The sequence below is a fragment of the Myxocyprinus asiaticus genome, chromosome 3 (genome assembly GCF_019703515.2).
Source record: "Myxocyprinus asiaticus isolate MX2 ecotype Aquarium Trade chromosome 3, UBuf_Myxa_2, whole genome shotgun sequence".
Taxonomy (NCBI): Eukaryota; Metazoa; Chordata; class Actinopteri; order Cypriniformes; family Catostomidae; genus Myxocyprinus; species Myxocyprinus asiaticus.
In genome coordinates this window covers 45,495,890-45,523,004 of record NC_059346.1, presented here as the reverse complement: position 1 = coordinate 45,523,004, position 27,115 = coordinate 45,495,890, and the positions used below count along the sequence as shown (strand labels likewise).

At 39.9% G+C, this 27,115-nt stretch overlaps 1 protein-coding gene across 1 annotated transcript; it reads right to left on the bottom strand.

The window, feature by feature from the left end:
- Positions 1-44: 44 nt before the first annotated feature.
- LOC127425232 (ADAMTS-like protein 2) lies at positions 45-27,115 on the bottom strand. Its single transcript, XM_051670976.1, is given in 21 exon segments — positions 45-928; positions 2,323-2,467; positions 3,086-3,262; positions 3,343-3,513; positions 5,362-5,517; positions 6,112-6,325; positions 7,314-7,440; positions 7,567-7,667; positions 10,119-10,479; positions 17,599-17,917; positions 18,732-18,907; positions 19,498-19,578; positions 20,061-20,184; positions 21,745-21,890; positions 21,974-22,076; positions 22,248-22,323; positions 22,544-22,686; positions 22,893-22,995; positions 25,570-25,593; positions 26,893-27,046; positions 27,049-27,115. Coding segments are annotated over 21 exon segments (3,090 nt in total). The 3' UTR covers positions 45-806.

The window sequence follows — 27,115 nt, the reverse complement described above, 5'->3', positions numbered from 1 at the left end:
TTGAGGTAACGTATTACAATATATTATGTTTATTATGTCTTAATGAAGCAATATATGAACTGGATACATTTTTAATTATAGCATGTTCAAGTGTTAGGACTCACTCAATGACAAGGAAGAAATGACTCGTCAAGATATGTCAAGCTCTCAGGTGTTCTTCTCACGTTTTACATTTTGCTGAATCAATCATCAATCAAAATTAATGACACAAAAATTATTGAATTGGATACAGACAGAATGGGAAGAAAACATGTGATAGCAGAACACCTGCTCTTACAAATAAATTAACATAAGCATAGGTTTAGAAATAGTTAAACAGGATAAAAGTAAACAGAAAAAGTTTAGGAGCCAGCAGTGGATGTACAGTACTAAATCAGCCTTCTCAGCCAGAGGTAACATTCAGTATTGACCTCTACCACTGCCAGATAATAAATGTCCAAATAAATCTGATGAATAATAAATACTTTTATGACATGCAATATAATCCTCTGAGCAATACCCAAATAATTTAATATTTTCTTCATGCATTCCAAAATCACAGGACATTGTCATAAAGTAGGTATCATTTTTGTAATACTGACTGTAGCTAGCTTAAGATATAAACAAATACTGATTGAAACATTCTTTGCACTCCTTTGCTCCAATCCTAGACCAGGAACAATATTAATGTCATGAACAGGTGGAAACTCTGCCTGAATTCTTTGATTCAACACATCCAGGCTCTAACTCCTGGATGTGTGCTTTTACTTTTATGGAGTGCTCTTATTTCAGGCTGTTTATGAAAAATTCTCAGCACTATCTTAGGACTAGGAAGCTCGGAGATTGCGGCAAGAATGGCAACAGGCCTTGCTGTAATACCAGTGACTGCACAGATTGACCCTCAGAGCTAGTGAGCAGTTGGTGGTCGGACGATCCTGGCAATTTTCATCTAGAGGAGCAACAAAACATGTAAAAGGCAGAGAGCATTCTCCAATTGGCTAGTGTTCCATTTGACTAAACAAGTGCAGTGCCTATTTCAGAATATCTGTCAGGTAAAATTGAATTACAAAGAGTTACTTTATGTGTGGTTTTTAGAAATCACTTACAACACCTTTAAGAATGACACTGTAATAGTACAATAAGAAGACAACGGGCCCTATTTTAAGAGCACTAGCACTAAGCGCTGCGCTATGCTTTAAGTTATATGTGCAAAGTCAATGGGCATGGCCATGAAGTTTTGGTATTTTCATGCAAGCATGCGCTAAGTCTAGGTGCAAGTGGGTTTGGCAAAATTGCTCAAGCAAAGCGCTAGTGGGTCAAGTGCAATTTAATTTTGAGGTTTTTCTCCGGTTATTGCACCATCTTCGTCATTTTATATAGTTCATTTCCTGTCAAGCACTATATAAACAACGAAACCAAATTTATAAGAAGTTGGTAGTGTAAATGGACTGTAAGCAATAAATTAGTAGAATACAAATATTGACTTACGTTCTTTTGTGCAATAACTGCGTCCTTACTGAATGTCAAGCATATTTCTATGACAGCATCAGGATTTAGATGTTGGCTCCGTTAAATTGTAGAGAATGTAAGCATTATTATAATTTCATTTTCATCTACTGCCACACAATTCATGACTAGTATTAACAGTGATGCACTTCAGTTCTACCGGTCGATTTTGATTTTGAACAAATTTATTCATTTATTGAAACACAAAAAATTTAAACCACAAATATTTCAAAATTCAAATTACACTTCAAACTAACCAAAAATATAATTAAAATACACAGGTGGGAAAAAAAACAATATAAATTAGATCATGAATGCAATTGTAAATATAAATATAATAATAACTGAAAAATAAACCATGACCTCTAGAAAGTTTAACACAAATCTCATACATTTTGGTTTCATAAAACGGCTGCAACAGTGATTTTCAGGGACATTATTTGATGTTCCACTATATTTTAAGAGTTTGGACATGAATTTTATTACCACCTGCTGGTGGAATCTCCAAACTGCAAATGCAGGAACTGATTTTAGACTTAGCGCTGAGAAAAGATGTGCTTCTCAAACGTCTCTCAAGAAAATACCAAATTGCACTTTGCGCCACTTCATTTACATACAATACACCCACAGTTTGTGCGCACGCACCCACAGATAGCGCAAAAACTTCCACCCAAGCCCACTTGTGATTTGTGCTGGCATGAAAATTGTGCTTAGAATTAAAGCTCTCAAGTAAATTGGATAAGACGTAGCGCACAGTCGTTGCGCGTAGCGCTGTGCTAAGCGTGATCATGAAAATAGAGCCCAATGTTTCAAAGTGTATTTCATGTTAAGGCCCACCTGGTGGTTCTGTGGGGCAGGGCTGGAGTGCACAGGTCTGCTTGTTAACAGGTTTGGTCAAAGAGTCACATCCACGAACAAGCTCTCTTCCCTGGTAACACTTCACGTCCCTCATTCGCACACCGACACCACAAGTCTTGGTGCACTGTTTCAAGATACATTTCAAAACAAGAATGAAAAAATGATTACCTCAAGCTGATGAGCACTCACTGGAAAAGAGAGACTCAAGACAGACATTTGTTTTTTCTCATAACCTAATGCACTGACTTGTTGTCTAATGCCTATATGCGGAGCCATCTACATAAATAGCATTCAATGTTTTAGCAATACTGATTTGAAATGCTCCTCATTTGCCATGCGAATAGCACTCCTCACATGAACTGCCCAAGATCCTTGAATAACACTGGATGAAATAATTTATTATCACTACTTTTTGGTGTTGAATAATATAATGTACATTTAAACATATTTCTCTTGGCTTTGTCTGATTTTTTTTGCCAAGCCAAGCGTACTGTGGGATTGCTTTATGCATGAAGGATACGTGCAATATTGCCTCCATTTCTGGTCACAATTATTTATTTTAGAAGGTAGTATAATTTTGCTAACTACAATATGAGATGCTGAAGGTGTGAAAAAAATTATCTAGGTATCTAGGCTCTTGTATATAACTGGTTAAATATCAGGACGCAGTTTAGTATTTTCTCAAAAGATTCTTGCATTGCAATGTAATAATTACATTGAGCTTTAAGACAAAATGTTTCACCTCAGACCAAGGTGTTGTGTACCACTTGAAACAAGGCCTCTCAAAGCAGGTGTCATCATCTGCTGGTTTCTTGCTGCTGTCACATCCTTCATCCTCATGAATTTGGACCTTCCCCCCCGTGATGCCCACACACAGCACAGTTCTTCTCTTCATACCACGCCCACATGTTGTGTTGCACTAGGATGATAGAAGAGAATGGTCACTGGAGAAATCTTTACAAATCAAATGCTTTCAGCATAAATAGCCATAACCCTTACCCTCTCCCAGTCTTGGGCCAGCCAGTGTGGAGGACATTCAGTGTCTCCGCAGGGGTGAATGGCAAGAGGTTTGTTCTCAGGTGAGCACTGAGACTCGGGTACCACACGGCCCTCTGGGGTTTTGCAGTACACGTGCCGCACTGTTTTTCCATGCCCACAGATGCCTGAGCACTGCAGGGAAATGACGGGAGAAAATGTTAACATTTCAACATTTTAAACATTAAATGCCTTTGTGTCTCTGATTTCTCAATGACATAGTCACTATGAATAAAATGCATTACACCTTGTATAACCAGGCATGACAAGACTTTCAGTGACAGTGAAGTAATTTTTAGTTCCACACTGAAAGCAAAACATGTGACGTGACACAATCACAGCCAATGAGAAGATATTGGAAGTTGAAAGGAATGGTTCACCCAAAAATGATAATTCTCTCATCATTTACTCACCCTAATGATGTATCAAACTCATACGTCTTTCTTTTTCTTCCAAAAGAAGATATTTTGATGAAGATATGAGGTGTTTTTGTCCATACATTGCAAGTGAATGGTGACTAAAACTCTGAAGCTCCAAAAGGCATTTAAACGCAGCATACAAGTAATCCATAAGACTCCAGTGGTTTAATCAATGTCTTATGAAGCGATGCAATCGGTTTTGGGTGAGAACAGACCTAAATGTAACTCCTTTTTCACTAGAAATCATAACATCTTCAGTCTCCTTGGCGATCATGATTTCAGGCTTGATTACACTTCTTAGCGCCATCTAGTGCTCTGCGTATTGGTCAAGCACTAGGAGGTGTAATCGAGCTTGATATCAGGATCGTGCCAAGAGACTACAATGGCAAGATGTACAGTGAAAAAAGAATTATATTTTGGTCTGTTCTCACTCAAAATCTATTGGAATGCTTCTGAAGACATGGATTAAACCACTGGAGTCACATGAATTACTGTTATGCTGCCTTTACATGCTTTTTGGAACTTGAAAATTTGGACACCATTCACTTGCATTGTTTGGACAAACAGACATATCACCAATAAAATATCTTCGTTTGTGTTCTGTGGAAGAAACGACATAAAGGTGAGTAAATGATGAGAGAATTATAATTTTTGGGTGAAATATTCTTTTAATAAAAAGTTATTTGGAGCGGGATTTCGGACCGATGAGATTTTACTGTGGACAGGGCTACCTTGTGCAACTCCACAGAAACAGAAACCAGGTGACCGACAAAATGTCCTCTCAATTGTCACAGAGGCAAGAGATCAAGGGGCATTGACAGCGATTTACACCACTGGAGGTCACCAAGTCTCTCAAATGTTAGTTGATAGGAGACTGTATTCCAGTCACTTTTGTTGATGCATACTGTATCTCTGTGAGTGCCCCGTACTGACAAGCAGCAAAATGTCCTTTCACTTGTCGCTTTTGGACATGCCTGGTTAAGACATGGTGTTAAAGTTTTTTCCAAACAGTTTTGAATATTAATTGTCTCGGACAACATAATGTATGTGTGCTTCAAATTTTGCCCACTATTTACTTAGAAGGCATATCAACCTGCAGCTCTTGCCTGGTTGCCCACTAAAGCTAAGCAGGTTTGAGCCTGGCCAGTACCTGGACGAAAGACCTCCTGGGGTAAACTAAGGTTGATGCTGGAAGAGGTGTTAGTGAGGCCAGTAGGGGGTGCTCACCCTGCGGTCTGTGTGGGTCCTAACACCCCAGTGTAGTGACGAGGACACTACTGTAAAAAGGCACCGTCCTTTGGACGAGATGTTAAACCAAGGTCCTGACTCTCTGTGGTCATTAAATCCCCATCCCTGAATTGGCTACATCACTCTACTCTCCTCTCGATCAACAACTGGTGTGTGGTGAGCGTAATGGTGCACTATGGCTACCATCGCATTATCCAGGTGGATGCTGCACACTGGTGGTGGTTGAGCAGGGTCCCTCTATCCTATGTAAAGCACTTTGAGTGCCTAGAAAATCGCTATATAAATGTAAAGAATTATTATTAAGGAATTGTCTCACCGGTCCCCACTCAGACATTGTCCATTGGCGCTCACATGGAGGGCCTGTGCAGTTTTTGGTAGACAGTGGGCGAGTTGCCTCATCACATGTGTGGGTCTCATCTGAGCACCTGACTTCCCGAGTAACCAAGCTTCTGCGGCCACATTTAGCTGGACACTGCACAACAAACAAAATCAGGTTTTTATCTGCACTTCAGTTATCCTAATTTGTCTTAAAATTTATATTGTCAAACATGACAGCCTGGGGGGCCTGGGTAGCTCAGTGGTAAAAGACACTGGCTACCACCCCTGGAGTTTGCTAGCTCGCTAGTTTGAATCCCAGGGTGCGATAAAAAATAAAAAAATAAACAAATATAATGGTTTAAGTACCAAAAATATATAGGGTCTCAAGAGACCCAAGGTATGTAGGAGTGTCTGGGTTTTTTTTTTTTTTTTTGTGCACTTCCATAAATTATTTTTTTTAATAATTATTTCATATCTATTTAAGTTTACTGTTATTCTTGATTTTTCCTGATTTGTTACATTATCTCTTTAATTTATGAAAAATAAAACATCAAAATATATCAAAATATATTTTATTTTATTGTTTTCTAATTGTCTTGAAAATATGTGTAAAACACCATCTCTGCATTTTGTACATCCATTTTTGATAGATATAAGTGCTGGGTCTCTAAAGATCCGAATATGTAAGAGTGTTTGGGAAAATTACCATGCATTTAAGGGTTAATAAACTTAATTTTTTTCAGCCTACCTCAGACCACTCAGCTACTTCCCATTGAGGGCCACAGGTGGGGCTTTTGCAGGCCCGACGCTCTGGGGGGCGCTCTAACTGAGCTTCTGTACAGAGGTCACTGTACACGGAGCTGTCCAGTCCAGGAGCTAGAATCTTCCAGCAGCGGACCAGACGGAACTGGAATCCTTCTCCACATGTCCGAGAGCACTCACTCCAGCTGCTTGCCTCCCATCTATGCATGAAATTATAGGAGCAAGCCTTAAAAACTAAAAGGAGTTTTTAGTCAAATAAAGTGGCAGTTTTCTGTGAATAATAATGGGTCATAATCTCAGCTCTGTAGGTCTATACAATGCAGGTCAACTGGGTTCAAAAAGCACATAAAATCAGCATAAAAGTAATCCATATGACTCCAGTGATTTAATCCATATCTTCAGAAATGATATGAAACATACATTTTTACGTCCTTTTCACTATAAATCTCTACTTTCAAAAAGCCATCCTAAGTGCTCTTCTCCCTTAAGAGTTCTTCTTCTTTTGCTGTTGATAATTTGCATTCTTTATGCATATTGCCACCTACTGAAAAGGGAGGAGAATTAATAGTAAAAAAGAACTTAAATATTGATCTCTTTCTTACCCACACCAATCATATCACTTCTGAAGATATGGATTTAACCACTGGAGTCGTATGGAGTACTTTTATGCTGCCTTATTGTGCTTTTTTGAGCTTCAAAGTTTTGGGCCCTGTTGACTTGCATCAGTAGCGGTTCTAGCTTGTATGGTGCCCTGGGCGAAACCCCCTTCAGCACCCCCACCTTGTGCTTTTTGGAGATTGACAACCCTTAGTCGTGAAATGCTTTTAATGTATGGAAATAGCAGCATAAACATTTCTCCTTTAGTGTTCCATTTAGATTTGGAAGAACATGAGGGTGAGTAAATGACCACAGAACTTTCATTTTTGGGTGAACTGTTTCTTTAATTTGATGTATTTACCACATGTGAAATAATGCTTTCCTTTGGCGAGATTCCCATTATCAAACATCAAAACCTTGTACATTTTTAAATGGTGGCACTCTGCACTAAATGTGGTTCTCTTTTTCATTTACTGTATGGAGAAAAAAATCACAAGGACAGGGTTGCAATCTTCATAAAGATATTGTGAATATCACTTTGGGTTTATTTGGTTTTCCTTTGCATTTCTGTGATCATGGTTGCACAATCACCTGGGCTGGCATTCTCTGCCAATGCAGAAATCATGAACAGGCTCTGGTCGAGTCAAAGCATCACAATATACATCATCCACCTCAATGCCATCATACCGCACACACATGGCAAATGATTTCGACACTCCTGTTCAGGAAAGAGTATTGTATAAAAACAACTCAACACACAAGCATAATTATCAAGAATGTTTACATGCATGTGTGGCATTTGGGAGTTTGCAGGTACCATGAGTTCTAATGTCTTGATTAATACCTATTGAGCATGTCATGCTGCATGGTTCTTGAGAAGATAGTTTCCACCGGTACATGTCAGCAGGGCTTAGTTTGTTCTTCTGAAGGAGTCTTTGGTTGTTTCTGTGGAAAAAGAACACAACTTTACAGCAGTTATTATAGTTTTGAATTTTTTATTTAATTTAAAATTTAATTAATTTTAATTTAATGTAATTTGTATACGTTATATTTATAATTTATTTTATATTGTATTTCAGATTATTTTCAATTTGTCCTTTCAATTAAGTGACAGTTTTAGACTAGTTTTCTAAGTTATGCTAAATCACTGTGAGGTTTAAAAAAAAAGTTTTTTTTAATTTTAGTCATGTCAAAGTATACTAGTTAAGCTTCAGGTTTTTTTTTTTTTTGTTGTTTTTTTTTTTTTTTCAATTATGTTTTTATTTTTATTTCAGTTAATAAAATTGTTTTCATGTGGTTTTAGTTTTTGTTAACAATAATAGCTCTGCTTTACAGAATATTTCTGAAAGTAGGCCATGGTACAGCCACCTGCACTGTGTATTAGGCAGAACATTTGTGTTTGTTGATGCCGAGACACCAGCTGACACTCTGGTCTTAAAGTCACAAAACCACTAACATTTTTACCATTCCTGGTCACACTCCATACCTAATGTCAAAACTGGAAAACAGTGCATTCTCTCAACTAGACAGAAGCAAATGCGATTTGTTCCTCGTGATAAATTCCTGGGATTTATCTGATGCGACAAGCGTTGTCTGTACCCGAGTGATCTATGGAACCTTTTTCCCACAAATAAAATCTTGAGTTATGTTTCTCAGGAAGGCCATTTTCCTTATATTCAGACTCTTTCTCTTTCCCACCTGGAATCTTTCTCTTCTTCTTTGGATTTGAATAAGGGCAGTTTGTGAGATGTTCTTTATGATCTCTGGCAGAGGAGCTGGTAAAGCAGTGTTTGGACGCAGTGGAGGGAACTCAGCATGAATTATAAATATGATGGAATGCAATCCCACCAGCCATCGCTTGGCTGTCTACCCTATGCACTCTTTGAATGACTCAGAGAGTGTTAACAAAAAACCTAAGCCAGAGCAGAGGGCAGTGGGACATACCTCAATTTAACTGCCAAAAGAGCCAACTGATAAAGATATTTGTCCAGTATATGAAAGACCTTTGTAGTGGCACTGCATCTTGTGACAATTTGATGGAGCAGGTTGAAAAAAATTTATTCTAGATGTATGTTCTTTGCAAATGCTTTTAAAAAAAGTTATTTACAAGAACAGCATGTACTGTATTGTGACAATTTTGAATACTGGTAACAAATAAAAATGTATTCCCAAGACAAAATCAAAAGTGTTTGAAACGAAGTGCCAATGAGAATCGAGTGCAATGTTCAGCACTTACAATGAATAGGTTAAGGTTAGGAGTTAGTCCATTTTATTGCTGAAAGGTTGCTCTTTCATAACTTAGGAGATAAATGGAGTTCTCAATTATGTAAATAAATTTCTTTAAAAATGGACACAAATGAGACAATATTTGACATTCAATGACAGTACAGAGCTATAAAATTAACAATTAAAATATCAAAATTACCTATTTTGTGATTTTATGACCTATATGAGATTTGTCAACAGTTTATTGTCGAGGTTTGTCAACAGTTTGCTGACTATTGACTAATTACTTTAAATTGTGAAAGGCAACTGCCAGGTTTGCACAGAAAAGTTTGAATAGACATAGCTTCACTTGACAAACCAGCATGGTGTCCTTGCTGGCCTTAAAGGGATAGTTCACCCTAAAATGAAAATTCTCTCATCATATACTCACTCTTATGCCATCCCAGATGTGTATGACTTTCTTTCTTCTGCTGAACACAAACAAAGATTTTCAGAAGAATATCTCAGCTCTGTATGTCCATACAATGTAAGTGAATGGTGGCCAGAACTTTGAAGGTCCAAAAAGCACATAAATGCATCATAAAAGTAATCCATACAGCTTCAGAAGTTAAATCCATATTTTCAGAAGCAATATGATAGGTGTGGGTGAGAAAGGTCAATATTTAAGTCCTTTTTTACTACAAACTCTCCTTCCTGCCTAGTAGGTGGTGATATCCACAAAGAATGCGAAATCGCCAAAAACAAAAGAAGTGTGAATGTGAAAGTGAAAGAGGAGATTTATAGTAAAAAGGACTTAAATATTGGTCTGTTTCTCACCCACACCTATCATATAGCTTCTGAAGATATGGATTTAACTATTGTCTTATGGATTACGTTTATGCTGCGTTTTTGTGCTCAATGTAGCTTCAAAGATTTGTTCACCATTCACTTGCATTGTATGGACCTACAGAGCTGAGATATTCTTCTAAAAATCTTTTTTTGTGTCTTGCAGAAGAAAAGAGTCATACACATCTTGGATGACATGAGGGTGAGTAAATGATGAGAGACTTTTCATTATTGGGTGAGCTATCCTTTTAAGGCACCACAAAGACATTATAATTGCGTCAGCAAAATAAATACTAAACATTGTTACTGAAATAGCTTCAGCAAACATGGTCATGCATGATTTACCTGGTGCGATTGTTGCGATTGCTGTTCCGTAAACTGGTAGTAAAAGTTCTGTTTGGGGAAAGGAAGTCCCCTGTGTCATTTCGGCGATGGCCCAAGGTGAACTCAAGCAGTGAGCCATTAAGACTCGCTTGTTCAGAACTGCTGTAGTCTAATTCCAATGGCCCTGCTTCAGAGGACAAGCCATCCCGATGAGTAAGAAGTTGATTCGTTGAGATGTTGACAAGAACACCATCTGAGCCAACTCGTTCTCCCAACAGTACCCTCCAGATGAGGTTTTCAGAGTTGACCAGGTCCTCAGCAGGTCTGTTTACTGGTGCAACATCAGGGGATCCCACTGCACTGGGCCAGCTGCAGTTTCCCTCTTTTAAAACAAAAAAGAAGGACTTAAATTATCTTTGTTCAAAAAAAAAAAAAAAAAAAAAGTGTTAAAATAGACTAAATGTATTTTGCTTGAGGGCTCTAGTATGCCTTTGGGTATATCTACAGTTGAGTGCAACAGTGCCCATCCACTTTTTTCAGCAGTCTTCATTCCTTAAGTGTTTGTCCCATGAATTTTTTCCATAAGGATTTCATAAAATCCTTCGTAAAAGCGTTCTAAGCCATGAACAAAACCAACCAGATCTGAGATGAATCACAAGATTACAAGGTTTGATTTCAAGCGAAAAAGTATTTGAATATCAGACAAAAAGACTGATTATTTACCATTTTTAATGAGGAAATGAACTAAAATTCCACAAAGCATCGCAAATTACGTAATCTAATTAAAAACGATGGAAATATATCAAACTATTGATTTTAAGTTGTTGATTATAAGTATTGAAACAAAATATGTTAATTGCATTGCAAAATAAAAAGATATACACAAATATTTAAGTAGTTTAAAAGTGTAGGAAGGCCAACTCGATTGCATCATTCACAGTGCGTCCTGCGAGGGAGCGTTCGCTGCAGAGCTCTTTTGGCGCACTTTGTTTGCAGCAAATTTCTGAATTCACAAGAAGTGTAGTTCTTCACCAGGAATTCAGCTATTGAACACCATTTTTTTATAAATGAAGTTGAAATAACAGGGACTGATGGCTTCATCAGAAGCATTTGCCATCAATTAACAACCTCAGCAGTTCTGTCTTTAGAAGTTAACGTTAAAGGTGCAGTATGTAAGATTCAGAAACCCTTGTTATTAATGACACCTGTGGCCATTAAGTGAACTGTAGTCAGCTATCTGTTGCTCGTGCTCACGCTCATGCACACACTCCATAGGGACGCGAGCAAGCGAGCATCCAAAACAATGACGTAACGTACAAAGAGACTGAACGTGATTCACTGATATCATGCTGACCGATGAGGTAGCAAAATTTAAATTACACAGTTATGATTATTTTACTACAAACTTTGAGACTAAACTAAAACTACTTATCAGCTAACATAGCATACTGAAACACACATACAGCTACATACTACCGAACTATACCAGACAGTTTACTGTTGCACTGCACTGTTATGTTGCACTATTGTATGTTATGTATGTCATATGTTTTACAACGATCAAAAAAATCAGCGTATTTGCTTAAATTTATCCTGTATACCTGACTTTTAGTATAAAGAGAAGATCGTTGAAATGATTTGAAAGTTACGAAGCAAGGTAGCTTGCAATTCGTCAGCGTTAGCAGGCAAGATCAAGTTAGCTAAAATTACACAGATCAAGCCTTATGGCACTATATTTCACATGCTTTGCATTTATGTAAGCTTACCTGTCCAATAAGATGAATGCTAATTCAGGGTCAGTTTTGATCCCCAAAACCAAATGAAGGTCCCTCCAGGAATCAAATGCCCTGCCGATGTTCACTCTAGTTTTCGCTCGACCACAATCACATCCTCTTCGCCAGACGGGATTTAGTGGATAAAAATTTGTTTTTGGCTTACTCTGAGTTTGTGTTGGAGTCGTGTTGTGCTGGGAGCCAGACTTTGCTGGATTCCATCTCTAAGATAACATTACCTAGTGTTGCAGTTTGTTGTCGCTGTTGAATAGCGGAAGAGAAGCACTGAGGCAAGGCTCTCGGGAGTGTGCATAAACGTCACATCCTTTGGATTTTCCCGGCAAAACCAACCCGCTCACTTCGCATGAAAATCAGTCTACAGGCTTTAATAGGCAACCTAGGAAGTCCGGGAAGGGCTAATTTTTAAAGTTGCGTTACAAGCCGTTCAAACATTGGCAAAAAAAAAAAAAGGTGAATATTACATGAAAATGATTTTAAAAATCAATTCGCTTATGGAGAAATTGAATAGAATTTTTTACTTCCATAACCAGGTAGTTGCACTCTATAGATCCCAAAAACTTTCTCAATGCAGTAAAAGCTGGCTTAGACCAATGGGAATTCCCATGCTAGTCTAGGCTAGTTTATAATGGTTAGTGGTGATTTGGTGCTGGTCTCACTGGTGGACAAGTGTAACCATGCTGTTCACCATCAAAATTAGCTGGTTCACAGCAGCAAGACCCACTTCCTTCATCAGAACACACAACTTCATTTATAATTATCAAGGTTAGAACGAGGGCAAACACAAGGCCATTACAACAAATGTCCACAATCCTCTGACTTCAGCAGATGGAAGATACTAGGCCTGTTTGAATTTTTTATCTCGTGTCGCTAATCTTTGTGTTGCAGCTTATGCATTATAAAGGACTCCATAGGGCCAGTAAAAAGAGGCATCTTTAAAAACTCTGGCATCTCACTGATTGCCAAGTGAACCATGTACTCTCTCTTGGCTGTCCCCCACTTTCTTTAGATATAGTGAAAGCAGCACTCCAGTGCATAAATATGATGTCAGAGGTGAGGCTGAGAGGCAATTTAAAGGGTGATATAGGATCCTTCATTTGGTATTGTATTAAATAGTTCACCTAAATATGTGAATTCAATCATTATTTACTCCTAATCTAGGCCTTCAAAAGAGATTTTTTTGAAGAACCTTCGACATACAATAGCTCCATAAAACAACAGTATAGTGGCCAAACTGTCAATCTCCAAAGGGGACAAAAAAATACCTGTGATGAGGCAGGCAAGGAATGAGGATCTAAATGCAGCTTTTAATGGAACAAAAAGATAAAAAGTACTCAGAATAAAACTAAAAAAAACATGGAACCAGGCACAGAATATGACAACACATGTGAAGACTGACAAACTAACCAGGAGAAACAAGGGCTTAAATACACAAGGGAAAACAAGGAACACCTGGGGAAACAATCAGGGAGAACCAATCATGAAATAAAACTACAAAAGGACTAAAAAAAAAAAACTAACACAGGAAACAGGAATGGGGAACTAAACAAGAATTTCAACATAAGTCTAGACAAAAACAGGGAATACATGACAGAGCTCCCCTTTAAGGAGCGGATTCCAGACGCTACACAAAAATAAAATAAAAATAATTGTCCATGGGGTGCGGGGCAAACAGGCAGTTCAAGGGGGTACAAGAGGCAAGGGGAGCAGAGGAACAAAGCAAATTCAGGGAGGCTTGAGACCAAGGCGGAGCCGGAGGGATGGAGAGTCAGGGCAATGCTGCAGGCTTGGAGGACCAAGCTGGTGCCAGAGGTTCAGAGGGCTGAGGTGGAGCTGGGGGCTCAGAAGACTAAGGCAGAGCCGGTGGGAGTGAGGACCAAGCAGATCAGGCGGACGGCCAGGAGACCGAGGAGACCAGAGCAGATCAGGCGGACGGCCAGCAGACCGAGGAGACCAGAGCAGATCAGGCGGACGGCCAGGAGACCAGAGCAGATCTGGCGGACGGCCAGCAGACCGAGGAGACCAGAGCAGAACAGGTGGACGGCCAAGAGACCGAGGAGACCAGAGCAGATCAGGCGGACGGCCAGGAGACCGAGGAGACCAGAGCAGATCAGGCGGACGGCCAGGAGACCGAGGAGACCAGAGCAGATCAGGCGGACGGCCAGGAGACCGAGGAGACCAGAGCAGATCAGGCGGATGGCCAGGAGACCGAGGAGACCAGAGCAGATCAGGCGGACGGCCAGGAGACCGAGGAGACCAGAGCAGATCAGGCGGACGGCCAGGAGACCGAGGAGACCAGAGCAGATCAGGCGGACGGCCAGGAGACCGAGGAGACCAGAGCAGATCAGGCGGACGGCCAGGAGACCGAGGAGACCAGAGCAGATCAGGCAGGCGGCCAGGAGACCGAGGAGACCAGAGCAGATCAGAGGAGACCAGAGCAGATCAGGCAGACGGCCAGGAGACCAAGGAGACCAGAGCAATAGTCTCTGGGGGAGCGGGCAGAGCCACTGGAGGAGAAGACTCTGGGGGCGGAGCCGTGGAAGACTCTGGGGGCGGAGCCGCGGAAGGCGAAGCCATGGTAGGCTCGAGGGGCGAAGTCATGGAAGGCTCGAGACAAAGAGTCCTGGATGACTGGGAAACAACCTACGTGGTTACAAACATGGGAAGAGACTTGGAGATGACCTCTGTGATCATGGGCGGAGACTCGGGAACAACCTCTGTGGTCGTAAACACTGGCTGAGACTCGGGAACGACCACTGTGGTCGTGGGTGTGGGCGAAGACTCGGGAAAAACCTCTGTGGGCGTTGGCGGAGACTCGGGAACGACCTCTGTGGGCGTGGGCGGAGACTCGGGAACGACCTCTGTGGGCGTGGGCGGAGACTCGGGAACGACCTCTGTGGGCGTGGGCGGAGACTCGGGAACGACCTCTGTGGGCGTGGGCGGAGACTCGGGAACGACCTCTGTGGGCGTGGGCGGAGACTCGGGAACGACCTCTGTGGGCGTGGGCGGAGACTCGGGAACGACCTCTGTGGGCGTGGGCGGAGACTCGGGAACGACCTCTGTGGGCGTGGGCGGAGACTCGGGAACGACCTCTGTGGGCGTGGGCGGAGACTCGGGAACGACCTCTGTGGGCGTGGGCGGAGACTCGGGAACGACCTCTGTGGGCGTGGGCGGAGACTCGGGAACGACCTCTGTGGGCGTGGGCGGAGACTCGGGAACGACCTCTGTGGGCGTGAACACCGGCAGAGACTCGGGAACAGAATCCTTTCTTCTCCTCTTCCTCCTCCAGATGGCTGAAGCTAGCAACGCTGGCTCTGGCTGTGACATGGCGTGGAGCAGACTCAGGCGTGGGCGCTGGCTTGGAGCAAGGGAGCCGTGGAAGGCTTGGAGCAAGGGGGCCGTGGAAGGCTTGGAGCAAGGGGGCCGTGGAAGGCTTGGAGCAAGGGGGCCGAAGATGCAGGTTTTGGCCCGAGGTTCCCGCCATAATCCACTGTGTAAAAGGAACCGCAAAGTCCCAGAGCCTTCTCCACATATTCATAGAGAGTCCAGTGAGGATCAGCCGGAGGCATTAGTTCCTTCAGTGCACTATTCAGACCGGTCCGGAAGGAAATCACCAGAGAGCGGTCTGGATAGTGCACTAAATTTGCTAGCACTAAAAACTCACAGACGTGATCCTCAACTGGACGGTCCCCTTGTTTAAGGAGCAGAATTCGGGTGGCCACTAGGTCCATTTTTGGTCAGTCTTTCTGTGACGAGGCAGGCGAGGAATGAGGATCTAAATGCAGCTTTTAATGGAACAAAAATATAAAGTACTCAGAATAAAACTAAACAAAACTCAGGAAACCAGGCACAGAACATGACAACACATGTGAAGACTGACAAACTAACCAGGGGAAACAAGGGCTTAAATACACAAAGGAAAACAAGGAACACCTGGGGAAACAATCAGGGAGAACCAATCATGAAATAAAACTACAAAGGACTACAAAACTAACACAGGAAACAGGAACGAGGAACTAAACAAGAATTTCAACATAAAAGTCTAGACAAAAACAGGGAATACATGACAATACCATAAAAGCTGTCCATACAAAGTTCTGAAATCTAATTCTTGTTTGTGGTCAAATTCAGAAATGGCATGTTGACACGTTACACCAGATTATAACAAAAATGTATCATATTATTTCAGAAGACTTGGAATATATTGTACTACTTTAGTGGTTTATTTTTCTCTCTCTCTTTTTATGAGCTTGACAGTGGCCACTATGAACAGTAGTTGTATGAAAAAGAGCTGTGTTAATATTCTTCAAAAATTATCTTTTTTTGTTCCACTGTAAAAATAACAGCATATGAGTTTAGATCGAAATGGGGGTGAGTAAATAATGACAGAATTTTTATTTTGGGGCTAACTACTTAAATGGGTCATGAAATGGAGAATCAAAATTTCCTCGATATTTAGATATACAAAATTTAGTCTTCAGTCTAAAAAGACCATTTATAGTTACCACCCTGCTGAAAAATCTAGTTTTGAAATCTGTCTGTTCGTGACATCATGAAACATTGCTCATTTGTATTTAGACATTCCACATCATATGTCATTGCACCTTTGGCCCCACCCACTGGCACTCAGTTCAAGAGAGCAGGACAGACAGGCCTAGTGTGACCAACTATTCCTGTACACCAAAGGGGACTCATCTGGACTATTTTGAATTATTTTTGTATATTAACATGCACTACACAGACGTCTTTGACACCTGCATGTATCTCGCCTCTTTTAAAAGACATGGTGTAAAGTTACAACTCTGAAGAGGAGATGCAATTCTCTTTCATTCATCTGCTCTGCCTCTTCTTGTTTTGAGCACAAACACGTCCTGTATGCATTCTTTCGAACATCTATGCTATTTTTAATTGTTGGTGTTTGTAAACATACACTAGATGGACGTCTTTGACTGTTTTGATGTGTTTCCGGCGCTGTGCACCTCAGTGCGCCTATGTGTGTGCAAAATTTCACTGTGCTTTGGACTATGTGTGTGCATTTTTTTCAGCTCATGTCAGTGTGGATTGCTTGTGAACCAGTCATAATACGACTCAAGCTTTGCAAAGGAACTGTTATTGAAGGATGGGGCAGTTAAAAACACTTGGACACAATCAAAAACGTAAATGAACCATTTAATTCATGAATATTTCAAATGTCATTACTGATTGATAGTTATGGTGCTAAGTGTTAACAGTTGTGCTTGATATGAACAGTTTATATTTTATTTATATTTGGATCCAATGTGTTGGATGTGTGTTATGTGTATACCCTGAAATTTAGATTTATAATGTTGTGAAGCTTGTTCATTCTCTTCCGATTGAGTTTCAAATATGGCTGAATTTGAGGGGCTGCATGATGTTAGCCAATCATAACAGTGGGCGTGATTTACATTGAAGTTTTAAGGAGGCGCTTAAAACTTTCAGAGAAAACCGAACGTTTCAGACAGAAGGCCAGAGACAGGGTGTAAAATGATCATATATTACTAAATTATGACTGTTTTGATGCAAAAACCTTTAACAACATTATCAGTGCACCTCAGGGAAGATAATACAATTCTAAAAAAAAAAAATAGCATTTCATGACCCCTTTAAGCTACATTTGCCTTTTTATATTAATTGGCCAGGATGTTATTTAATAAATTCAGACTACATTAATATATTTACTTTAAACCTACCTGTAAACTGGACTGGTGTTTCAGCATCCTGCTCACAGTCAATGGCAGCTGTCTCGTACACTTCATTGGTCTCCTGGCCAGGCTTTTGTCCCTCCACAGGTCTTGGCCCGGTTTGTACATGGTTTCCCTCCATCTTAGGGACTGCCTTATCATATACACTTTCATTGTGATGTAAAGCACTCCCAATCTCCATTGAAACCAGACTGGATCCTCCGTTGGGACCTGTGTAAATGGGGGGCTGGGAAACTGAAGGAAGTGAGTCCCGCATCACTGTGTACTCATAGGTGATGTAAGGATTATGGCCATTTTGGTTCCAGACCTTTAAGGACACAAAAGTTGAACACAGAGAAAAAAAAGACAAATGCATGTATGTAAGGGACAATGTTCAGTCAGACAATAAAAAAAATTAATAAAAAAATCAGGGGTATATTTTGCGATAAGGACCGGGTGACTGTACAGAATCTCCCTTTTTTACATGACTACTTACCAAATCAATACATAAATCAACATGAAATACTGATTTGAGTTTAAATAATTTTATTTTGTTAGAAGAAAGAGAATGCAGAGTGATAAGAGAGACACGAAACTAGCACAGCTATGTAGGAAGGCGGTTGCCTGGGACAACAGTCAATTCTACAGTTTAGCCGTCATTTTACAAAATATTTGACCACAGAATACCATGATTGACCAATCAGAATCAAGAATTCAACAGAGCCATTTAATAAGTTAAATAATGATCATTTCTAATTTTCTAATGTTGTTTTCTTATACAGGAAAACATTATATAAACTTTCTGGACTACTCTTTCCCAAAATGTCTATTTATGTTGTTCTGCGTGTTGCATTTATATTATGCTCCTGTTTGGTAATAACAGGGTATTGTGGTTAAATACTCCCATAACATTTCCCTTCCTCTTGAAATACTCCTTCATCCTATGGTCATTCCATAAATCCATAAGATTAAATGTGAAAGAATTAGAATCATTCCTCCAGGGGCATTGAATCACAATATTACCCTTTATGCAGAGTGAACCATTAGACCTTTGGCCTGCACTAAGTCAAAGCCATGGTTAGCCAGCCAGTGAGATTACCCATGAGCCCTTGGCGGCGAAGGGAGGACCACGGCTACAGTACCAGAACATTGATGGGCTGATCGATGGGCCCTTTTGCCACGATGTACTCGATCCCCGTCTCATACACATCTGTAGGCCGCCGGTACTTGAAGATGGTCCCTGCTGCATGGAAGTTCTGAGGGGTGTCCACTTTATAGGCACCATTGAAGAAAAAGTTCCCTGCTTGGTCAGTCACAGCTGGAAAATAACAAAGCATGTCTCAAAGATGTTTTTTTCAGGGTGTGGAAAGAGAGATGGAGTAACTTTAAGCTGCCTCTGCTTATATGGAAGCTTTGTGTGAGGAACAGACCACTGATCTCATTCACAATTCCATGGTTTCAATGACATATCATGATTTAAATATGTAGGAGTGAATAACAACTTAAATCTTGGTCTTCTTTATACAAAGCTATCATATGTCTTAGAAGACTTGGAATATAGCACAAAAGTCATATAGACTACTTTTCTAGTACTTTTTGTCCTTTTTGGAGCTTGACAGCCAGTAGTCACCATCTGCTTTTGTTTCATGTTGCATTGGTATCTCCTTTTTTGTGTTCCATGGAAAAAAGGAAACCATAAGGGTTTCTAAAGACATGAGGGTGAGTAAAGAATTTTTAATTTTGGGAACAACTCCTAAATATTCTTTGCATGTTCTTACCAAATGTACAATAATAAACTGCTGGCCATAGAGTGTTACACTTACCTGTATCCTGATTTCTTTTAAACTGTTCCAATTTAAATGTTTAGAGTTTGTAAATTGTACAGTGTAAATTATTACAGTTACTCACCCAGGATATCTGCAGACTTCTTTCTCTCAATAATCTGGATGTCCCATGATCCTTCTGGGATTTGCGTTATGAAAGAATAGCCTTCAAATACAGAGTTCACTTGATTAGTATTCTGGATCCTCTACATATTTACACAGAAACACTGAAGATGCGCATCACATTTTACTGCAAAAAATAATTTTCTTTGTGAGTATTTTGGTTTTCTTTTCTTTTAAATATATAAACATTCTTAAAACAGGATAAATTTACTTGAGAAGCAAAATGAAATATGACTTTTTGTCTTGTTTTCAGAGAAATATAACAAAACTTTAGTAAAGTTTATGCTTATATCAAGAAAAAACTATTTGCCAATGAGGTAAGAAAAAAAAAAACTTTATTCAAAGGTAAAGAGGTTTCTTTGTCTTGCCCCATTGGCAGTTTTTTTTCTTCTTGTTTTAAGCATAAACTTAATAAGCAAGACTTAATATCTTATGTCATTCAAGTATTTTTTCCTTGTTATAAGGATGTTTAGATATTTTTGCTGGAAAATAAGAAAATATTATTTGCAGTGTAGATGACATTACCCAGACTAGAAGCCCCACGACGAAAGTTCCCGGTAACACGGCTGCAGCTGCTCCCATCTCCCTGACAAACACCGCACTTATCCAGAGTGTTAGGGGAGAAGAGGACACCATCACATCCAATAGGCTGCAACATTACAGTTTACAGTGTCAAAGCTTTGAGCAAAATATCTGAGAGCAATATAATAGGGATGTCCCGATACCATTTTTTTTTAGACCGAATAAGAGTACAGATACTTCCTTTTTGGTACTCACTGATACCAAGTCCGATACCTGTTTTCTTTTTCTTTTTCTTTTTTTCTCTTTTTTTCTGAATTCCATTACAACAGTTTATTTCAAATTTATCATCGAAATTGTGTTTTTTAATAAATGAATTAATTAAAACTTTAATCAAATTAAAATATAACAATTAATTTTCAGTATAATATTGTATAATTTTTTTATCATATTAAGTACTTTTATACAGAACATCACAGCACAATGATATTGCTTAAATATAATACAATTACTATTGATTTATTATTATTATTATTAGTAGTAGTAGTAGTAGTAGTAGTAGCAGTTGTAGTATTACAGTGAATATTACATAACTTTACAGTAGTGGTATATTTCTGTCAAACTTTTTTACATTTAAATGGAGCTTTTATTTTGACAGAGCTTTTATTTTGAAGTGTTTCTGAGTTGATATGATGGTGAATCCAGAAAAGCCGGTCGCTACATGACTCAAAGTGATTATTAAACCACAAAAGGCTGCTATTGAATTAAAAAAAATGGAAACTGTATGTGCCTCGCGCTACAACGTGAGTGTTCTGTTCGCTGTCATCTACTGCAAACAGAGCGTGCGATGCTCATGATGGTGTTTTCCATCTATGAGTCAAGGAGGAGCTTTAAAAGGTACATGCAGCTGGTGTCGGCACAACACTGTCTCCTCCCACACATTCACAAGTGCTCACATTTGAAGCTCATAGCTCATGCAAATTATATATTTATTTTACTAAATCGCAACTTTTGCGGCTAAATAATCTCACTAGGACATAACGTGATTTTAATTTGTGTGCTGAATGTTTATGTAATGACAATCGTACGTCAAATGGTATCAGTTTTTGGTATCGGAGAATTATTAAGAGTATGAGTACAAGTACGTGAGTGGGGTATCGGACCCGATTCCGATACAGTATCGGTATGGGGACATCCCTACAAAATAATGACCAGAATTTCACATTTTATGAATAAAATGTTAGTGGTGCTTCCTTTTGTCACCACCACAATACTGGAGTTGGACTGACAATGTTTCCATTATTTTCCTTGTCTCTATATTCTGGTTCAAATATTTGGCTGGGGCCCCACATGGGGGCTGTCTACACTGCCCCAAGTCAAAAGAGCCCACCCACCTTCTCTATGTTATTCTGGTCCCTATACATGAATTAGGTCCCTCCTTCTGTGTAAATCTATGAGATTTGTTATAGTGCGCCAGACGGAAATGGCGCACTATTTTTATCCCTTTTAATAGATACCAAAATTAAGAGGGTTACAGAAAACAACTAGGGAGAAGAGGGGGGACGGGATCAGGAAAGGACCTTGAGCCAAGACTCTGACCACAAGGCTACAGCTCTGACTAGTACGGGATGAAAAAACCTCAGAGTATACATGCAGTGAATCACATGATACAGCTATCTAATCCACTTACTTCACACTTCCCATTCACACACACTCCCCTGAAGTTGCTGTACTTGCAGGATGTTCCATCACGTGCAGGTACCATCAGCTGTCTTTGGCCATCAGAGGTGGTGCAGTGCAGGTCGCATGGATTACTGGAGATATGAACGTAGTCATCTACAGGGGTACAAATAGGGATGAGTGTTTTTACATTATTGATATCTTTACAACACTGCATAGTTAAATAAAATGTTTAATACCAGGATATAGAGGTTTCCAGTGGTAGTATTTTCCATTGTAAACCTGAGAATTGAATGACCAGCACTGTTCTTCTCTAAAGCTTCTCCCTGTAGCAGGACATTCCTGTAATTCATTGAGCACAAACAGTTGAGTCATTCTGAATATTGCCTTACTGTCTATTTGGTTGACACTGTCTATTGTAAAGTAGGACATTAACAGTTAGCCCAAGGATTGCTGTCAATTCTGGGATGCGTTGTGTATTTGTGTGAGGAAAGATAGCTACTGTAAGCGAACCTTTGTATTGCAGAGATGATACTTTTTTGCATTGCCTGAGCACGTCATGTTGTCCTTACCAGTTGTTGTTTTCTTTCTTTGAAATAAAGAGATTTAGTTTACCAACAGCTCAACAAAATAAGACATCTGTTACCAACAAAATTTTACTCTCTTTTCCTCATGCTTAATAAAAAATACTTATGTTTGAAATCTACGTAAAGTTTGAAGTTAAATCTTACCATAAATCTGAAAATAATTCTTTATAATAGCCTAAAATGTAATATCTTAAGCTGATGTTTGGTGCCACAACTACTGACCTTTGCTTAAGACAGTGTCTCTCCTGTGACATGACTCCTCCTCCACAGGTTCGTGTGCAGGCTGTCCATTTTGTCCATTCTCCCCACCAGTATGTGATCACCTCCAGTCCGTCCTCTAGACTATTTGACGCAACACCCTCTTCCTTTGGCAAATAAAGCGTTCATTCAGAAAATGAAACTGAAGACCAATACCTGTGCTAAGTGCAGACTGTAAAATGTTTACAATTTAGAATATTTGAAATAGATTATTACAGTGTAGTATTCTGATGTATACTCAGTATTGATTTATCATCACATGGTAAAGAGGGAGAAGAACAAAATTTAGAATGAAATTGAAAATGTTACAAACCTGTCCTCTGCTTGAGAGATTTCCCAGAGAGAAAGCCAATGTTACGAGACCAAGCAGCACCAGACTGCTTTCCCCACACTGGGCCCTTGACCAGATCCTCATCCTGTAAGGATTGAAAATTTGGAGAAAAGTAACTTAGGGGCTAATTCACCAAAAAGTTGCGCCACTTTTGCGCATAGTATTTCAGCACAAAACCCTGTGTCTTATACACTTAATGTGTATGATTTTTTTTTCTGCAGAACACAAACAAAAAAAGATTTTCAGAAGAATATCGTTGTTATATAGGTCAGTTCAATGTAAGTGAATGGTGGCCAGACCTTTGAAGCTCCAAAAAGCACATAAATGCAGCATAAGAGTAATCCATACGACTCCAGTGGTTTCACCAATGTCTTCTGAATGGATCCAATTGGTTTTGGGTGAGAATAGACCAAAATATAACTCCTTTTTTGACTATAAATCTTGACATTAGCAGTCTCCTTGGCAATCAGGATTTCAAGCTCGATTACACTTCCTATAGTGCCATCTAGGGCTCTGTGCATGCGTCAAGCACTAGAAAGTGAAATCAAGCTTGAAATCATGATCGTACCTAGAGATTGCAATGGCAAGATATACAGTGAAAATAAGTTTTGTTTTGTTCTCAACCAAAACCAACTGAATCGCTTCAGAGGACATGGATTTAATCACTGTAGTAGTATGGATAACTTTATGCTCCCTTAATGTGCTTTTTGTAGCTTTAAATTTCTGGCCACCATTCACTTGCATTGAATTGACCTATAGAGCTGAAATATTCTTCTAAAAATCTTTGTATGTGTTCTGCAGATGAAAGAAAGTCATACACATCTGGGATGGCATGAGGGTGAGTAAATGATGAGCACCACCAATCAAATAAGTTGCCATGGGTTTAATGAACTATTCCATAATTTATACAATTTACTTGTACTTTTGATACTTAAGTAAATTTAATATCAGTTACTTTAATACTTTTACTTAAGTCGATTTCTCATGAGCTACTTTAACTTTTACTTGAGTCAATTTCCTTGAAGCTATCTTTACTTTTACTCAAGTATGACAAATGGATACTTTATACAACACTGGAAAGTAGCCATGCAATAAGCAGGATACTGTACAGTCAGCAAGCCATTACCGTAAAATAAACCCCTTCAGGATGACACAAGACATGATCACCATGTCAGTGTTAACAATACTGTGCATTATCTCTTACATACACAACACAGTAACAAGCACACATGGGACACTCAGTCGCCACGTTTCCACTATTGGGCCAGTGCAAGCCAGGGCTGTCAATTGGTCAGCCGGGGCAGATAGCCTCGGACTTCAAGCCCCAAGACCAAAATCAATCTGCAATCCCACCATCGGGCTAATAGCCCTGCAGCGTTGCCCTAAAACCCGCCCTTAATACAAGCCCTGGTGCCAACGTCACACACCCCGCCCATTTCACAAGCAAGAGGGAAGCTCAAGCTGAGGTATCAGACTCTGGAAACTAGCTAGCCCTCGAAATGAGCAAGATGAAGCCCCGGAAGTGACAGTGGGAATGCAACTGGCCCTGGCACGCACTAGCACACCCTTATTTGGGCTTATAGTGGAAACGCAGCTAGTGACAGGAAGTATGAGATTCTAAAACTTGTGGATTAAAAGTGTTCAGTAATGCAACATAAAACTAATATTCATAGCGCAGCATTCAGATATTTGTAAAGAAGACACTACCATAAAAATGAGCAGAAAAGCTATTAACCACACAAACACTCATTCATGCACTGGCCCAGCCCCCCTTCATCTAATGTCTCCTCATCAGACCTGTACATCCAATTAGGTAGGCTCCTTAAAGTAAGCAAACAGATTGTCTCACTCTGTTTGCAGTCTGGCTTTTTCTGGCACTAAATATTAGTGACAGGTGTCTTAAACTACCCACAGGAGCACATGGAGTTCATTATACAACCCAGACACAGCTGGAGCACTGCCAGCTCGCCAAACACTCATCTCCCACAGACCACGCGCTGAGGCTGCAACAGCAGAGACAGACCTTCCTCTTCTGAACTTCCCAGGCCACGAAAGAGAGTAAACATAGGCCCCAGGCCCCCCCTCCTTCCTTCACTGGAGGCCTCCACTCAAGGGAAGAGGGGTGTTTTTCTTTCCCTGGCAGCAGACAGACAGCAGGGCCATTCCCCAGTTGGGGGCAAGCCCTTTCTCTGAGCTGGAAGCAGATTCATCCTTCTCTGGAAGAGCTTCTGGTCTCAGGGACCAGACTGAAGGATTCCTTAGTTCTCAACAGACTTTTCACGTTCATAGCCTTGCCTTGAAAAATCAATGTTTCACTTGTTTCTTGCTTTCTATCAAATAGGAGAAGGGTACAGACCCATGACAGGAAAAAGTTAAGGACAGGTAAAACATGTAAGTGTCTTCCTGCAGATTAGCAATAAGTGTCTAGGTTCAATTGCCTGGCCCAAATCCAAGTTTGATTATATCACCTTCCACCTGCATCTGCAGATCTCTTTTCACATTGTACTTTTGGTTCCGAAATGCAGTACATTTGCATCATCAATGTTTTATCAATGTAGCGTTTTACCTCTGCAGCCATGTAACAATGGATGAGAAGATGCCAGCTGTACCATTTTATTCATGTTTTGTCCCTTATGGATTTATCACTAAAACTTCTCACATACAGAACTGCATTTGCGTTTGTCTGCCACAGATGCATTGCACGAGATCTGTAGGAAATTATCCGGAGATATGCATTATACAAATATGCAAAATATAAGTCATCAGTAGCCTCTTTTGTGATATAAGGATGAATTGTGCACCACACCATAGTTTACATGAACCATACCCCAGAACCACATGTTCTAGTGGATTCAGGTGTGGTTTACTGGTGCGCACCTGAGTTCGGAAACAAGCACACATATTTACACACTCCTGATGAAACTGAAACTTTGTGAACAGATAATCAATGCTGTTTGTTGAAGAAACTTTAAATGTACATTTATGCATTTACCAGACACTTTTATCCCAAGTTAATTACAGTGCATTAAAGCTATACATTTATCAGTTCATGCGTTCTCTAGGAATCAAACCCATGACCTTAGCATTGCTAGCATCATGCTCTACCAGCTAAACTACAGGCAAACATTTCAAATGTACATCAGGTTAGTGGTCAATCGTGACAAATGCTTTTGTAAATTGTGTCTCTTTCTTGAGTTTATGAAATAATTTATTCTTATGAACATAATTTAGATAGCTAACCTTTAGTAAATAGTTGAGATTGAAGATGTACTTTGGAATTGTTTTAGAATTGTTTAGCTACATATCATGAACCGCTTTCTCATTTGATTGCTTTTGGATGCTGTCCACCCTGAGCTGCTCCTTGATTTCTTGTGGTTCCCCTCTTCCATTCATCATCCAGTATGAAATATAAATGTCAGTAGCTGTTTTTAAGCCTAATATGAAATTGATTGCCCTCTTGATTTACAAATGACTAAAACCACACATTAATTTTCTAGGTTTATTTTTTATTTATTTTTTTAATGGGTCTTTCAAAACCTGACAGATTTATCAAAACTATTTATTTATTCCAGTAGATATCTTCACTTATTTACAGTATTTTTTCATTATACAAGCATCATTTTTATGAATTTATCATATGACATTGTACTAACAAAATGTTCTTCTTTGGACTAAAGTAAGCTTCAGCTGTTCTCTGCAGCTGGACTGAAAGTTTTCTAACAGTACTATAATTTTCTTTTACTGGATGACCATTACTTTAATTTTATGGCATTTCACTCCAGCTCTTTGCGTCAGCAAAGCGGTCAACGCTGTTTGTTTGGGTTTGTTTTGCTGTGGAACAAGTGTCTAGTCTAGTCTTGGCTTCCCAGTCAAAACATTCTGCACTATTAACTGCAATGGACACTTACACATGCACACGCAGTAAATATTTGCCCATGCCCTTACCTGCAGTCCTGGGGCAGTGTTGGAGCTGAGTGCTGGTTGGACAGTGTGGGTGGTGCTGGTAGTGGCAGTGGTGGTTTCTAATGGTGTGCTCTGAGGATGTGCCTTGTAAAGAGGGTAAGGTGTTCTCATGCATCCCTCCTCTCCCCCCCTACCTCTCCTCCTACCTCCCCCTTCCTTTTCCTTTAGTCCCTGCAGGAAGAAAGTGGTAGCGTTTGGAAACGCCTATGTAAAAACACTTTTCCAGCTAGTGCCAAGCTCAT